This window comes from Gekko japonicus, unplaced genomic scaffold, assembly GCF_001447785.1.
Source record: "Gekko japonicus isolate JY-2015 unplaced genomic scaffold, Gekko_japonicus_V1.1 scaffold179, whole genome shotgun sequence".
Classification (NCBI taxonomy): Eukaryota; Metazoa; Chordata; class Lepidosauria; order Squamata; family Gekkonidae; genus Gekko; species Gekko japonicus.
Window position 1 is genome coordinate 761,324 of NW_015160213.1, and position 17,702 is coordinate 779,025.

The 17,702-nt window shown below is 43.1% G+C and overlaps 1 protein-coding gene across 4 annotated transcripts in view; it reads right to left on the minus strand.

The window, feature by feature from the left end:
* TRAPPC13 (trafficking protein particle complex 13) overlaps positions 1-17,702 on the minus strand; it is a 35,497-nt gene that overhangs the window by 10,591 nt on the left and 7,204 nt on the right. For all 4 annotated transcript variants that reach the window (XM_015410170.1, XM_015410161.1, XM_015410153.1 and 1 more), the window contains exons 2-6: positions 13,487-13,555; positions 10,975-11,074; positions 7,784-7,868; positions 2,614-2,741; positions 2,339-2,411 (exon numbers count right to left, since the gene is read on the minus strand). In XM_015410170.1, the coding sequence (XP_015265656.1) occupies positions 2,339-2,411; positions 2,614-2,741; positions 7,784-7,868; positions 10,975-11,074; positions 13,487-13,555 (455 nt within the window). The remainder of the gene's footprint in view (positions 1-2,338; positions 2,412-2,613; positions 2,742-7,783; positions 7,869-10,974; positions 11,075-13,486; positions 13,556-17,702) is intronic.

Below are 17,702 nucleotides of genomic sequence, written 5' to 3' on the forward strand. Positions count from 1 at the left end.
TCTGCCACAAAATGGGTATTTTCCCTTTAGAGAGAGATTTCTGGGTGCACAGCCCATCGGACTCCTTATGATAATGACACATTTTGGAGCCGCGTGGGTGGTGTCAAAAAATACAAACAATAACAATGTGCCTTTCAAAAAGATGCCTTCCTCTGGTTTCCACTAGTAACGCAATCAGTATCAGAGCAGCTGAATGCAATTCCCTATCAAGTGCTGGCGGAGCTCTCCAACTGGAAGCAAAACAAGGTCTACACCTGCACAGAGGAGCAACTGAGCTCAGCCTTAAAGCAGTACATCAATTAAGTATAGTATTATAAGTGACAGACAAATTAGGATAAAAGGTTTTTATTTGCATATGATTTTGGCCTGGAAATCAACTAGTCAAAGGAGCAGGACAGTGTGTGAATGGACTTGCCTTTAAAGGGCTCAGGGCAACCTGGTTCTCCCCCCTTTGAGGCAGATTACGGAGAATGACTGGCCCAAGGTGGCCTTCATGGACATCTGAAGCTGGATCTCCCAGACCTTGAGCAACACTGGCTCTCAAGTAGGGGCCAAATGTCTTCTGTAGTGCAGTCAAAAGCTTCTGAATCATTGCTTTTCACTTCAATGATATAATCTCACCCATATATAAGTTTAGTTTGCTTTGCTTAGTATAAAATATGTACCTCTACACTTCCCAAACTCATTTAGCAAATGTTCATACAGGACTACAGTTTCCTTTTTTCTTGGCTGAACTACTGCGCCTTTAATAACTTAAAGACAAGGAGAAATTTGGCTGATGCAGTATCTCTCCCCACCCCATTCATTTCAAGTTTATGCCAAGAAAGTTCACTTGTTTATTTCCTGTCTACAAGCTCTTAATGACACAGGCATCCTACCAGAAGAGAAAATGGCAAATCCTGCCTCCCCATGACCCTAGTGATACAACATTCCCTCACTCATGGAACCTCACTTTTCAGATTGCTTTTCTACCTATTAAGTCGTATATCAAAGTTTTATTACATTTATTTAAAAGTTTTAAACTATTCTATCTCATTTTTAATAGAGATGCAGTTCTAGACCCAGATAAGGATACTATCAGCCAAAAGCTGTGCTGCTCCTGACTGTCTTGGTGGCTGAAGCTTCCCCAGTGCTGTGCTCGAACCTACAGCCTCCTCTGGTTTGTCTCGCTAGTCTGTACCCAGCAAATCCTCAGATGAGGAACAGGCCAGGCAGAAGATACAGCTAGAAGCACACAGTGAGGGAAAGCAGAAGTTGCTGAGATTCTCAGTTGCAATGCAGTAATGGAAGTCCCATTCAAGTCAGGATCTGCACAACCCCCATTCTTGCCGTATGTGAGCCCAATGGGATCAATCCTACCACCCAGCTCAGGTAAGAGCAGAGCCTCTTTCAGCCACTAAGAGCTTCCTTCTTGCAGATGGCTCCACCCTTAGCTGACCCAAGTTGATCCTGTATCTTGAAAAGAGATCTCATTAACTTCAGATTATGATACACAACCACTAGCATCCATTCTATTCACAAATCACTTGCTTACTCTGGAGGTGTCTCAAGTAACTTGGGAGAAAATAACTCTCCTATAAATTGTTTCACAAGTATATCAAGTCTGTGTTTGGACTGGTGACTGCTGGTATTTAAATATTCAGGGCACAGTGTTCAAACTATATTGAAGAAAGGTCCCTTGGAATTATTGTAACACTGTCCTCTCTCAAAAAGGAAATTCCCCTCGTAGTCTGAGCACCATTCTCAGAGCCAAGAACTGTCTGTCATGATTCCATCACAAGTGGGAAGGTGATGGGTAATTTGGTTGCCATGTTATGTTGCAATCACTTTATGAGTTTAAAGTAGAACCAATTCTTAGAACATAAGAACATAAGAGAAGCCAATGTTGGATCAGGCCAATAGCCCATCTAGTACAACACTCTGTCACACAGTGGCCAAAAATATCAGGTGCCATATAAAAACTCTTGTGATTGCATACCTGTGGAAGAAAAGAAAAAGTGTAGTCTTACACACAGTATAATATTCTCTCTCTGTGTCCCTACCAAAATCCATTCCAAGGATGTCCAGAATCTACTATGTATCTATACCACAAGAAAACCAAGCTGTATTTTGCTTCCAGTGTATTTGCTTTGCATCATTTACTGCATCCTGTGCTCTATTTTAGCACTGAAGAAAAGTAAACTAGAGCAGGCAAAACTAACAGAAGAAGAAGAACTCAAAGATATAGCCTGGGCAAAATTATGGGCAAAACTGTAATATCGAAGCAAGACTGGGAGGAAGAGGAGGAAAAGAGTACTGATTACTTTCAGTACTGCCTGAATTGTTGCCATATCAATACCTGAAATTTGAAGAACTTTCTGAAGTACATCTTCTCACCTGTCTGTGTGGTGTAACTTACGGCACACACTAAGCTGAAAAAGACAAACAGTTCAATGGGTCTTAGCTATTTCTCAGTCTTGCATATATTCATGGGAAGTGGGACAGAGTAATAAACACAAACTGTGAAATGAATATCTTTTAGATTGGAAAATCTAAATGAAATATAAGCTCATATATCTACAATGGGGGAGGGAGTAACATTTATAACGCAAAAGAAAGTATTCGCTGTCTTACATGTGTGTCCCTATTTCTTTTACTTCATGGTGAATGACGTCATCAATGCAACAGTCTGGTTTGAGTTCTGCCACTGCTGCAGTGGAGGCTGAAAGATTCAAACGCTGCGAACTTGTCTGTAAGTCAGCCTTGGCATTGGAAAGATAGGCAGAGAATAAGAAAAGAATGGATGAGTTTCAGAAGTACCCTACTGAAAGACAAAGGCATTAACAGTGCCTGTTGTACCTAATGGCTTGAAATGTGAATAGATGGATGAAAATGAACCCTGGTAACATAATAGCATAAAATATTTATGCTTTTATGCAACAGTTCACAGAGCGTTATGATATGTGACTTCTGTGGCAGTTATCCTTTTTATTACTCAGAAGGTTGTGCAAACAGAGCGTCAACATATCTGGGCTTAATATGTTGTCGAAGGCTTTCACGGCTGGAGTTCATTAGTAGTTGTAGATTTTCCGGGCTGTATGGCCGTGGTCTTGGCATTGAAGTACCTGACATTTTGCCAGCAGCTGTGACTAGCATCCTCAGAGGTATAACACAGAAAGATGGAGGACTCGCTGTGTCAATGTGAGAAGAAAAATGGTAGGCATGTCATTTATATCTACTCAGGAAGGTGGGGTAGGGCTGAGTCATTATCTTGTAGGAGTTTCCCAGGCTGTGAATTGCTAATAGGGGAGCTTTCCTGAGGAGGTTCTTTTGCATATGGATTGGCTGTTGAGATTCTAATCTCATCTGAAGTGCTGTTGTAAGATGTACAGCATTTTGTGTTTTTTAGGACAGGAAACCATGCCCTATAAACTCTCTTCTTTCCTGTTATAGCAAACTTCTACATGGAACATTTTGAAAAAAACAAATTTAGAATCTGCACTCCACAAACCTACAGTCTGCTTCCGGTACATAGACGATACCTTTATCATTTGGATTCATGGAGAGGTAGAATTGATGGAGTTTCAACAACATCTACCTGAACATACAATTTACCATGGAAAAAGAAATTGAGGGTAAACTCCCATTTCTAGATATCACAGTCATCCGCAAAGCTAACCTTCAATTAGGTCACAAGGGCTACAGAAAACCAACTCACACGGATTGTTATTTACACAAAAACTCCAATCACCAGCCTCAGCAAAAAAGAAGCATAATCAAAACATTAATAGACCATGCAAGACAGATATGTGAACCGCACTTTCTAAACGATGAACTAAATCATCTAATCCACACACTTCAAGCAAATGGCTACTCCAAGAATGAAATCAGAAGAGTGATTAAACCAAATATAAAACAAGCAACTGAGGAAAAACAGTCTCCCACAGGAAAAGTGTTTTTGCCATATATCAAAGGAATCACTGATCAGATGGGAAAACTTATGAAAAAAGACAACTAACAAACAGTATTCAGACCCACCAGAAAAATACAACAGATGCTACGACTGGCAAAAGACAGAAAAGACCCCCTCACTTCTGCAAGAGTATACCACATACTCTGCAGTTGTGGACAGGTTTACATTGGGACCACACAGCGTAGAGATGTAAAATGTCCGGAAATTTTGAAGCTCGGGAAAAAAAACATTTTTTTCCCAGTTTTTTTCGGGGGGAAACGGAAATTTTCGGAAAAATTGAAAATGCCATCCCCGTCTTCTTTGACCTTCAATCTTTCCCAGCATCAGGGTCTTCTCCAGTGAGTGCTCCCTTCTCATTTGGTGGCCAAAGTATTGGAGCTTCAGTTTCATTATCTGGCCTTCCAGGGAACAGTCAGGGTTGATTTCTTTTAGGATTGACTGATTTGATCTTCTTGCAGGCAAAGGGACTCTCAAGAGTCTTCTCCAGCACCAGAGTTCAAAAGAATCTATTCTTCGGCGCTCGGCCTTCATTATAGTCCAACTCTCACAGCCATACATGACTACTGGGAATACCATTGCTTTGACCATGCGGACTTTTGTTGGACATTTTTACTTGGCATAAAATTATCAGAAATAGCATATTAAAAATATAGTGTATCCAAACAATTATTACAAACAGAATACCCACCCACATGCAAAAACAAAACTGAAACCTTTTTATTTTCTTCTGACAATAGCACCTCCTAAAGGAAGAAATGCATCTTGTTCTTGCATGGGCGAGTTCAGTTTGTAACTTAGGACTTGCTTGTCCTCAATGCACAGAAATTAGATCAATCTGATACCATATATATATATTTTAGAAATGATTTGGAAAATATTTGAACACCTTATCTTAAAATATTTTATTCATCATGTTAAAATAAAACGTTCCATAATCATTTTTTTTCTTTTCTTTTTGCAATTTTCCCAATTTTTCAGAAAAAAAACAAAAAAGGCTTCAGGAAAAAAATGAAGAAAAAAAACGTGGTTTTTTCCTGAATTTTTCCGATTTTTTTTCCTGGCCTTCACATCTCTAACACAGCGTAGCATCCAGACAAGAATAAAAGAACATGAAAGACACCACAGACTTAGCCAAGGTGGAGAATCAGCAGTGGCTGAACATAGCCTAACTCAAGCAGGACACAGTATCTTATTCCAAGACACTGAAATGCTGGACAACACATCCAATTACCATGTCAGGTTACACAGGGAAGCCATTGAAATTCATAAACACAATTTCAACAGAAGAGAGTTTAAAAATAAAATAGGGCATGGTTTCCTGTCCTGAAAAACAAAAAATGCTACATCTTACAGCAGTACTACAGATAAGATTAGAATTTCAACAGCCAATCTATATGCAAAAGAACCTCCTCAGGAAAGCTCCTCCATTAGCATGTCACAGCCTGGGAAACTCCTACAAGACAATGACTCAGCCCTACCCTACCTTCCTGAGTAGACATAAATGACCTGCCTACCATTTTTCTTCTCACATTGACACAGCGAGTACTCCATCTTTCTGCGTTATACCTCTGAGGATGCCAGTCACAGCTGCTGGTGAAATGTGGGGTACTACAATGCCAAGACCACGGCCATACAGCCCGGAAAATCTACAACAGCTAGATTCTGGGGTTAGCTTCACTTTTTCTATGCAATACTATAACATTAGGCATTAAACAGTCCTTCTGGAAACCAAAAACCCTCTCATGCGGAAAGATACTTTTGGCTCCAGCCCAACATATCTCAGCCAAAGCCACATACTCTTGCTTCCCAGTTGTATAGCACTTCAACAGACAAATTCATAAACTAATTAGAACCTGGGAGTATTTTAAATGGAATTAAAAAACCAAGTTTTGAGAATTCTTATTTCGCCTTCACAACATACACTCAGAAATTAACCTTCACATTTGGCTAATGAAACAAGAAACACTCCAAGACGGTGGTTTGCCCAAGGCCATCTTGCTTTGGCTCAACTGTAATATGGCATCTGTGTTTTCCTGCTTGAGTTTTGACACTGTAACGTCTAACTGGAAGAGCTTCCCCATGTTACTCCTTATAAAAACGGGATACAGATCACAACCTCCAGAGGCTAAATGATCATCATTTAATGTCACTCTTCCTGGAAATCATTAATGCATAGGGTCGCCATAAGTCGGAAGTGACTTGACAGAACTTTATTTATTTATTTATTTCAATTTGCTAGGCTGCCCTTCCCTGAGGCAGGGCTCAGGGCGGCTTACATCGAAGCAGGGGTCATTTCGTAGAAAAAGAGCTAGGGGAACTCATTAGCATAACTCATTCGCATATGCCACACCCCCTGACATCAGGGGCCCGGCGGTGGACCTGCAAGGCCAGCGGGAGTGCGAGAAAGCCCCGCCAAGGCCCTCCCTGGCCCCAGGCAGGGGTGGGGAGAAGCGGGGAGGAAGCAACTTACCCTCCCTCTTCTCCTGCCTCCTCCTGGCTGAATGAGGGCTGGAAGCGGGGCGGCCGGAAGCAGGGGGCGGGGCTTCGTCATGTGCCCCGCCCCCTGCACCTCACCTGGGGAACTGCGTTCCCCCGTGTCCCCCCCCGAAATGACCTCTGCATCGAAGCGAATACAATATATAAGAAAAATTAAAACAACATTAAAGTATATTCAAACAATTCATCAGAAAACAATACTGTGTCTAAGATGATGGATAATTTCAGTATCCACCTTCCCCCCGGATAGAGGGGAAAATAGGAGGAAAATGGGGGGAGGTGGGAGTGTGAAATTGCCAGACTGTTGCTGTCCTCAACCGAATGCCTCGCAGAACATCTCTGCCTTGCAAGTAGTAAATCCTGTAGGGCACAGATGTTCTCTGGCAGAGAGTTCCACCAGGCAGGGGTCAGGGTGGAAAAGGCCCTGGATCTAGTTGAGGACAGCTAGATCTCTCTCGGGCCAAGGACCACTAGGAAATTCTTATTACTAGACCGTAATGCACTTCCAGGGACATATTGGGAAAGATGGTCCCAAAGACATTTAGGTCCCTGACCACTAATGGCGTTGAAGGTCAAAACCAAGACCTTGAACCGGATCCAGTGCTCCACTGGAGCCAGTGCAGCTCACGTAGCACTGAATGAATGTGTGCCATTCGAGGGGTCCCTGTAAGGACCCACGCAGCTGCATTCTGGACCAGTTGCAGCTTCCAAGTCAGGCAAAAGGGTAGGCCAGCATAGAGCAAATTACAGTAGTCTATCCTGGAGGTGACCATTGCAGGGATTACTGTGGCTAGGTTGAGGCAAGACAGGTAGGCAGCCAATTTCCTAATCTGGCACAGTTGGAAAAACACCAGCTTGGCAACATTTGCAACCTGCACCTCCATAGAGGAGGTAGCATCCACGATCATGCTCAGACTCTTGACTGTCAGAGCCCCATCAAGAGCTGGGAGTTGACGACCCAACTGTGGCTCCCCCCAACCCAGCCAGAGAACCTCCGTCTTACCCAGATTCAGTTTAACACAGATGCAAGGATTGTACCCAAAAGAGATGCAGACTCCAAACCACCACTGCACAACCTAGATTGTTAATGGTTTTTGATAAGTAAGGAAAGAGTTGTCTTAATGCTTCTTTGACCTTTTATCTGAAGCATTCCTTAAACTGGGCACAATCTGTCAATGAAATTAACACGAGCTTGCGACATTCTCTTGCACAATGCCACTTCCACAGTAGAATTCTTGTTACCCTCACCAGGAAACACAAGTGACTAGAAAAAAATCTTCAATTGTAATTTATTAATAAATTATCTCAAAGATTAATAAATGAACTCAAGCATACCTTTACCAAAATGTCTTTTACCACTTGGTGACTGTCATTATGTACGCTAATGTAGCTGGAAAATGTCTCTCCTAAGAATATATTTCTGTTCAAAGGGAAGGGTGGTGGTGGAGAAAAAAGAAAGCACTTAAATGATGTATACATAGCTCAAGTTATTGTCTATCCTTAATAATTACAGATATTTCAGGGACCAGACTCAGAATCTACCAATATGCAGCCCATAAGAACATAAGAGAAACCAAGTTGGATCAGGCCAATGGCCCATCCAGTCCAACAAGCTGTGTCACACAGTGGCCAAAACCCAGGTGTCATCAGGATGTCCACCAGCGGGGCCAGAACACTAGAAGCCCTCCCACTGTTGCTCCCCAAGCACCAAGAACACAGAGCATCACTACCCCAAACATAGTGCTCCATCTATATGTTGTGGCTAATAGCCATTGATGAACTTCTGCTCCATATGTTTGTCCCAGTCACCTCTTGAAGCTGTCTATGCTTGTATCTGCCACCACTTTGTGTGGCAGTGAATTCCACGTGTTATTTACTCTTTAGGTGAAGAAGTACTTCCTTTTATCTATTCTAAGCCTACTGCTCATTAATTTAATTGAGTGCCCACAAGTTCTTGCATTGTGAGAAAGGGAGAAAAATATCCCATGCATAATTTTGTAAACCTCTATCATGTCACCCCTCAATTATCATTTCTCCAAGCTAAAAAGCCCTAACCTCTTTAACATTTTTGATAGGGTATTTTGATCCTCTTAATCATTTTAGTTGCCCTTTTCTAATGCTATAATATCTTGAGATACAGTGACCAGACCTGTACACAGTACTCCAAATGAGGCCACGCTACAGATTTATACAGGGGCATTATGATACTGTCTGATGTGTTTTCAATCCCCAGCATAGCATTTGCCTTTTTTTATTGCAGTCGCACACTGACAATCTACCATGACTCCAAGATCTCCCTCCTGGTCAGTTACTTCGGACTCCACCAATGTATATTTATAGTTGCGATTTTTGGCTCCAATGTGCATTACTTTGCACTTGCCCACGTTGACCCTCATTTGCCACACTGACACCCACTTGCCCAGCCTCAACAGATCCCTCTGGAGCTCTTCACAGTCTTCCTTGTTCTCACCGCCCTAAACAACTTAGTGTCATCCGCAAATTGAGTCACTTCACTGCTTACTCCCAACTCCAAATCATTAATGAAGAAGTTAAAAAGCACCAAATCTAGGACTGAGCCCTGCGGTACCCCACTGCTTACCACCCTCCACTGTGAAAATTGCCCACTTATACCCACCCTCTGTTTCCTGTTAATCAACCAGTTTTTAATCCACAAGAGGCCTTGTCGTCTTATCCCATGGCTGCTGAGTTTACTTAGGAGCCTTTGATGAAGAACTTTATCAAAAGCTCTCTGAAAGTCTAGGTAAACAACATCGATTGGGTCACCCTTGTCCATGTGTTTGTTCACCTCCTCAAAGAACTCTAAAAGGTGAGACAAGATCTCCCCTTACAGAATCCATGCTGATCTTCCCCAATAGCTTTTGTTCAGCAATGTGCCTACTAATTCTATCTTTATTAACGGATTCCACCAACTTACCCAGTATCAACGTTAGACCGACCAGCCGGTAATTTTCCGGATCTCCTCTGGAACCTTTTTTAAAGATGGGGGTTACATTAGCTACCTTCCAGTCCTTGGGAATGGAGGCAGATTTTAAATTGCATGTTTTTGTCAGTTCCGCTTGTATTGTGCCCAGCATAAATTACATGGAAGGTATTGTCTCATAATTGTACAAAAACGGAATAACTAACGTGTAAGATGCAGTCTCTCTGCTAGCCACAGCCAAGAGCTGATTGGTGGATTCATTTTCACTTGATTCCAAAGGCGGAGTCAACTAAGGGTTTACGGGTTTAAAAAATGAAGCTTTAAATTAACAAATATATTTAAATTCTGAACACAAACTTTGTAATTATTATTATTAATTAAAGACATGAAGTGCATGTGGGGGTGACACTGATGGAGTATAGTGGATGGTTTTGGGGAACACCAAAGCTTATTGCAGTGTCTGGATGTAGACTTCTGTGGGCTGGTGGTTGCTCAATATACTTTACTAGAAATAATGCCCGTTGCGGAAATAAATACAACGGGATCTAGAAAGAGGCTCTGGGAGAGTGCTCTGGCTTTGGGCAAACAGTGTCAGTTTCCTGTGGCGACCTCAGCAGGGTTTAATGACAGAGTCCACTGTTTTCTCCAGAGGGACTGATTTCTGCTACCTGAAGAGCATTTGTATGTTTGAGTTATCTGTAGCCCTCACCTGGAGAGTGGTAACCATTGTTACCCATTCTCCTCTCCCCTATGAGGTATGTTATGCAACTGAAAATTCCAACTGCCTTGCGGGGGGGGGGGAGTTTGAGGGGTGGAATGGACTGAAGTCCAATCAGCTTCCACATGCAAAAGACCAGGTTGTCGCAGCAGTTGTGGTGTGGGCGGGACCCGGGCTTTGCCTTCTGATTGGTGGCGATATATGCTGAGGAGCAGTGCCATCAGCCATACACTAAGGGAGTGCATTTTAGAATTAGAACTTTGGCACCCACTATTCAATTATATATAAGGACAGATTCTCACCAGCTCCAGCTCCCAAGAAGGCCAGATCACGTGTTGGACATGCAAAGCTGCCTTATACTGACTCAGAGCACTGGTCTAGCAAGATCAGTATTGCCCACTCAGATTGGCAGCACTTCTCCAGGGTCCCAGGCAAAGGTCTTTCACATCACCTCCTACCTGATCCTTTCAACTGGAGATTCTGGGCACTGAACCAGAGAGCTTTGGCATGCCAAGCAGGTGATCGGTCAATGAACCATGCCCTCAACCCCTACGAATGTTTACAGATTTGCCACTGATTCAAAGTTAGTAGCCTTGATGCCTGGCTTGTTAATCCCAAAACTATTAAAATAGTGCTGGTGAGCAACTCTTGAAAATAGCTTGTTGCTACAGAAAAGCTTATTGCTTTACATAACATGCTTTATGCATGGGCTAGAGACAGGGAAGTAAAAATAGGCCAAGGCTGAGGTCCTACTTATGCTTGCTAGTGAGAAATCAGTGGCATAGATAGGATTTACGATCATTTTACACCAGACTGAAGTTCCCAAAAAGAATGGTCTCAAACTATAAATCTATATGCAATTCTTACCCAAAGTTCTGAGGCAAAGTCAACATTTCTCCAAGCATTAGTGTTTCTGCCCCTTTTACAGTAGAAGGATCATCTTTCATTAACTGGTTGAGCAGGTCTCCTGCAAAAATACAAAAATGAGTCAGATATGTCATTGTCAACCTTTTTAGATCCAGGACCTAATACTCCAATCTGGTACTGAGACCCTGTTTTAACGGTTTGACCTTTTTCTTCTCTGTAGTGTAACCAGATGCAAAGGAGGCTCCTTAACTCTTCTTAGGTGTACAGAATTTTGGTAGGTGCGTAAGAACATAAGAGAAGCCAATGTTGGATCAGGCCAATGGCCCATCTAGTCCAACACTCTGTCACACAGTGGCCAAAAATACCAGGTGCCATCAGGAAGCCCAGCAGTGGGGCCAGGACACTAGAAGCCCTCCCACTGTTGCCCCCCTCCAGCACCAAGAATATAGTGCATCACTTGCCCCAGCCTGAGAGTTCCTATCTATACCTTGTGGCTAATAGCCACTGATGGACCTCTGCGCCATATGCTTATCTAATTCCTTCTTGAAGCTGTCCATGCTTGTAGCCACCGCCACCTCCTGTGGCAATGAATTCCATGTGTTAATCACTCTTTTTCTTACTCCCTAGTAGTTTTTCTTACTCCCGTGTATCAAGCTGCCACAAGCCCCTCCTTGCATAACCTTTACTAATAAAAAGGGCCTGTTCTTTGCATTTGGTCTCTTCCTAGCTCTCTCCTAAAACAAGAAACCTTAAACAAACCAGTGGGTGGGGATGCTATAGGTGTGGCTCACTGATAGCCAACGTGGTGTAGTTGCTAGATTTGGTAAGCAGACTTGAGTTCAAATCCCCACTTTGCCATGAAGCCCACTTGGCTGACCTTAGCCCATCACTGCCACCTAGCCTAACCAACCTTTTTGCCCCATGTGTGGGGAGGAAATGCAACATCTGCCTGTGAGTGGTGTGCTGGCAAATAAAATGGGGGGGGGGTTTGGAGGAGGGTTGTACTTGACCTGATGTGCTTGGAGGAGGCTAAGTCCCAAATGGTGCTCCCAACACAACAGGAATCCACTGTCGTCTCACTTGTTGCCATCTTCCCTCACATCAGTGGCCCCAGCAGTGCTACCACTGCCTCAGTTACTTGGGCGAGCAAAATGGTCTGGTTTGCTGCTGTTGGCCTGGATTGCCTACCCTTGTTTTAGTCAATTAATCTTTTTAACTAAGGGGGCATCTCCTATGCATGCCTACCTTGAAGTAAGTGAACTCAGTGGGGTTTACCTCTGAGTACACAAACACAGGATGAAGCTGCAATCCTATGTACAACTACTAGGAAATAGGTCCCTCTGAATGCAGTAAATTTTCCAAATTCTACACTGTTAAGATGTCTCCCCAAGTCATATTTATATTGGCACATAAACAGATTTTTGGCTAATAGTTACTACTACATTTACAGCGAATAAGAAAATTCTACTTCATAAGTTTACTCCACAAAATTATTAACAGCCCAGTCCTACACATATTTACTCAGAAGTATGTCCCATCCAGTTCAATGGGGCTTATTCCCAAGCAAATATAAATCAGGGGTTAGTATGCAACCCTATACATACACATGCAGGTAGTGAAGAAGCAGTGCCATGAGCTGGTGGGAGGGTTGCCCCTTCCTGCTTGGGAAATACCTGGAGATTTGGAGGCAGAGCCATGGGAAGGTGGAATTTGGAGAGGAGAGGGAGATCAGTTATACGTCCAGGAGATCTCCAGTCCCCACCTGGAAGTTGGCAACCCTAGTTGGTGAATAGACTACACCCCCTACCAAATGTAGATAGATCACATTTAAAAATTTGTTCCCTTATGTTAAAAACTCTCTGCATAAAAGACAACCATAGCAAGCAAAGAGAAAGGATACAATCTTTCTAGCTGTCATGGTAATTCTCTATTTGAGCTAAATTTTTTATGTGGAACATTTAAAGCTGTAATCCACCACCTGCAATCTGAAATGGTGCAGTTCCTTCTACAACCACAGGGCTCTGCCTATATCTTCACTCTGCTCTCACTGTCCTGGATGTCTGATCCAGGGCCAAGTCACAATAATTGGATATGAATTGGGAGAATGTATGTAGAAAGCCACCTTCTGTTATAGGACTGCAGTCCTGCAGAGCTTTGTGCTCCAATATGTGGTAGTCTGATGGTGAACTTCGAATCTCCCTATAAAACCTAAACGACTGATGAAACAGTACACAATTATTCAGATTCCAAAGCCTAACAGGGCAATCCTGAACAGTCAATTGAAACTGAAGGGTTTAGGAGGGATTGTAAATTGACTGTGCCTTATCCTAATTAAAAATCCTCCTGTAGTTTGAAATTAATCAGACTATTTTGAACTAGTACTTGCCAGCACCCCTTTTCAGAGTCAGAATTCAAGCTATTTCAGATAATCACCTGGGTTTATTTTTGTAATCTCTGGAATGCAAATCTATAAGTGCTTGTAAGTATTACTCGACACCCAATCTTCATTTACCTGGCAAGTCTCTCTCTTCACAGGTCACAGGGATATTGGTGAACAAGGTAGGCTTGGTTAATCTCATCACTGTGAATTCAAAAAGCAGATTCAAAATGACCATCGACACAGTTTTTGTAAGGCGCTCAACACAAATCACACAGCCTGTTCAGACATTACTCCTTGGCATTCTTTGCAAGTTCAAATCAGGAGGAGACACTTGGTTTACAGGTTCCCTCCCTGCTCCCATCACAGTAGACAGAAACTAACAAGTGAAACAGAGGATTCTGTGCTGAATACAAGCTCTCTCCGACCCTGCAAAATAATTTCCACTGCCAGATACAAAGGGTAAACATGACTCAAGTAAAATATGCCCAACACATGTTGTTTGCCAGAGACTCTACTTTGTCAATGACTACAATGACTCATATGTTCCTGTGTTATCAAGTAAGAAACATGTCAGGGGGAAGATAGGAGTGAAAAGAAGCCCTAACTTCCCCCTCCATCTCTTGTGGAGGTGGGGAAAAGCTAGACCTGCCACAGGGTAATTTTGATTCATTGCCAGGATGTCCAACAAATAAAGTCATTGGTGGGGTTTTCCCTGCGTACCTGAAATCATAATAATGACAAGACTTGACTTTTTAAAAATGTATATTTTTGGTTCTTTTGAAAACAGAAACAGAAAATGATCATAATTTTCAAAGGCATCAGAATGGTAGCTACTATAATCAAATGGATCAAAGCACAGACAGCAGCTGTTTGAGCTCCTTCCTCTTATACTGTTCTCTCTGTGTTCATGCTGAGCACAAAGAAGATACTGAGCAAGCAAATACAGCAGGTGTCAAAGGGAAAAGGGGGGGGGACAAACAAGCACATCCTAAACAATCACCTCCCCCGGGACTCGATAATGTTAAAATGAATCTCCGTGTATAAGGTCTCCATTCAAGTTTCCAGTAATTCTCAAAATGAACATGGTATTCATCAGCACTACAGATCCAATCCTACCATCTACATATGTAAAAGAAAGTCCCCTCACCGTAAAATCAACGCCCAGGCCGAACTGCTGGACCTAGAGACACCAAATTCGGGGAGAGCGCTCCTACCGTGACGAAGATGCTCACTAAGAAGGGATTTTTTTTTAGAATTTCAACCCCTAGGTGGGTCAAAAGGGGTAAAATGTGCCCCCCCCAACTGATTCCTATGCGGCTGCCAGGCTGCTGCCTTCTTGCACCCCTCACTCTCTGATTGGTCAGCTGCAGAGCTCAGTGTTCTGTGGTAAAAAAAAAACAGTTACAGGGGACTACAGAGAGCTAATGACAGTTGAGGAAATCAGGAGTAGCCAACTGCCTGTGAGGTGAAGCAAAGCTGCTGGCCCAGCCTCCCTATGGCTTCAAACATGCTCCCCCCTCCTACACCTGACAGGCAGTAGTCTGTCAGGTGCAGCAGCAGTTGCAGGGTGCTTAAAGTCACGAGGGAGTTACTGCTCCAGCAGTAACACCTTAGTGATCCTGCCAGCCCCACCTCCACAGTAGCTTCTAATACTCCTCCCCCCTTCCTACACTGGACAGGCAGCTGCCTGTCAGGTGTAGGAGAGGAGGTGGGATGCTTACAGCCACCAGGGAGGTTTGCTCAGCAGGACTGCCTTAGCCCTGCTGCTGGCCCAGCCTCCCTGATGCCTTTAAACATGATCCCCCCCAACACCAGACAGGCGGGTGTCAGGTGTAGGAGCAGGACTAGGGTACTTTAATCCATCAGGGATGCCGCCCCAGCAGGATCACCTTAGCGGTGATGCTGGCCCAGCCTCTCTGATGGCTTCCAACACACTCCCCCTGCCTCCTACACCTAACAGGCGGTTGTCTGTCAGGTGCAGCAGCGGTTGCAAGGTGCTTAAATCCATGAGGAAGCCCACCTCAGCAGTCAACAGAGAGGTCCTTCAGTAGCGAAAAAAAAAGTACATATGTCTCACTTAATTTTTTACACTACAATCTTCTCCATTAGAATTCCTACAACAAATGTTACATTTTAAACTTTACATCATCAGTATTATAACTGGATTTACGGAAGTTAAATACCGTAGTGAAGCACGGGTATCAGGCTAGTAGACTATATTTGGCCTAAAGAAATTCTGTAGGCAGCACCTCTGCTTTGGGACCCACTCAATTACTACTAGCCCCATTACTGTGGATACAGACACCATGGAAACAGGTAGAGCACTACACAGCCGAAATCAGTTAAGAATCAGCATTCAAGGACACAAAGAGGCCAGATAACCCACTTAAAGTAAACCTGATGCAAATCACAAAATACTTATCCATGCTGACCAAGTGACTCAGATGGAGTTTAATTAGAAAGTTCAAAATCCACTGCATTAGGCGTCATGAAGCGCATTTAATTCCACTAGGGGTCTCATTCTGATTAAATTTACCTAAAAATACCCTGTTTCCCCGAAAATAAGACCTACCCCAAAAATAAGCCCTAGCAGGATTTCTATGCATTTGTGGTATAAGCCCTAGTGTGTCCTCTTGAGAAAAAATAAATATAAGACAGTGTCTTATTTTCAGGGAAACACGGTATTTGATTCTACTCAGCTTTCTAGTGGGACCTCAAAAGAAGTGGATGACAACCACACACTCCTATAAAGCTTTACCAAAGTCAGGTTCTCCACTGAGAATAACCTATATATGAAGGTTTGTGAAGACAATATTCAGCTAACTATATTGTTATGCAAATTTTCAAGTGATGCAGCAGAGGTCCTAAATCTCTGCCTGGCTCCTGTGGTTAAAAGGCTAAGAGTCAAACTGAAACTAAGCCCTGGAAAGACCGAGGTAATGCTGGCTGGGACGGAAGAGGTCTTGAAGGATATTATGTTTCCCCATTTTTGATGGGGTTCAGCTGACTCAGTTAAGAGCCTTGTATTATACTGGATCCAACACTGCTGATGGAGAAACAAGTCAACGTAGCTGCAAAAAACTCCTTCTTCCAACTCAGCCGAACTAGAAGAAGGTTCCCTACCTCGATATGGATGGTTGGACCACCTGTAACCATTCCACAGTAAAATCAAGACTAGACCTCCATACTGCATTCTCCCCTCAAAGTCAATCCAGAGACTCCAGTTTGTTCAGACTGCTGCAGCCAGTTTGGTGTAGAGCCAGTTTGGTGTAGTGGTTAAGTGTGCGGACTCTAATCTGGGAGAACCGGGTTTGATTCCCCACTCCTCCACTCGCACCTGCTGATGTGACCTTGGGTCAGTCACAAGCTCTGGCACAGCTGTCCTTGAAAAAGAGCCGTTTGTGTCAGAGTTCTCTCAGCCCCACCCAGCTCACAGGGTGTCTGTCGTGGGGAGGGGAAGGGAAAGGCATATGTAAGCCGCTCTGAGAATCCAAGTGAAGGGCGGGGTATAAATCCAATCTCCTCCTCCTCATCATCAGAAGCCAGATGGCACGTGCATATTACCCCCATTCTGCAGTAACTTCGTTGGTTGCCCATGGTTCAGAAAGAAGCTTGGGGTAAAAGTTCAGGGACTGTAGCCTATACCAGTGCGTATAGCTTGTACTATCTACTGCTGCTACTAGGTTCCTATTATGTAATTTTTTCTTTCGTTTCATATGTCATGTTTAATACTTATGCTGTGCTTCACCTCTAGCTGGTTTCTAGATTTCTACAAGTCAAATCCTATTGCATTATCTACTGAAGATACCACTCTGCCGATTGTACTGATTTATTCTGTGTGATCTGTCTTGAGTCCCAGTGAGGAAGGCAGACTATAAATAATGTAAATAAAATAATAAATAAAAACAACATGGTTAGAGTGTGGGACTAGGATCTGTGACACTCACGTTCAGATCCCCACTCTGAAACAAGAGACTTGCTGGATGACCTTAGACCAGTCACACATTCTCATTCTAACCTACTTCACAGGGTTGTTGTGAGGACAAAATACAAGAGATGAAAACAAGGTATGCTGCTTTGGATCCGTATAAGGGAGAAAGATGGGGTATAAATGAAATAAATAAATTCCATTAATTGCAACAGAATTTACTTCCAAATAATTGTACTTAGAATTGGACTGTGTTAGAATTATAAGGTCATGACTCTCAAGTGGATATGAAAGCCAGAAGGACAACAGGAAACAACTTCGTGGTCATCAGCAATGGCAGGGGTGTCAAACATAAGGGCTGGAGGCCAGAACCGGCCCATCCAGGGCTCTTACCTGGCCCTTCAGCAACTGGTATGTAGG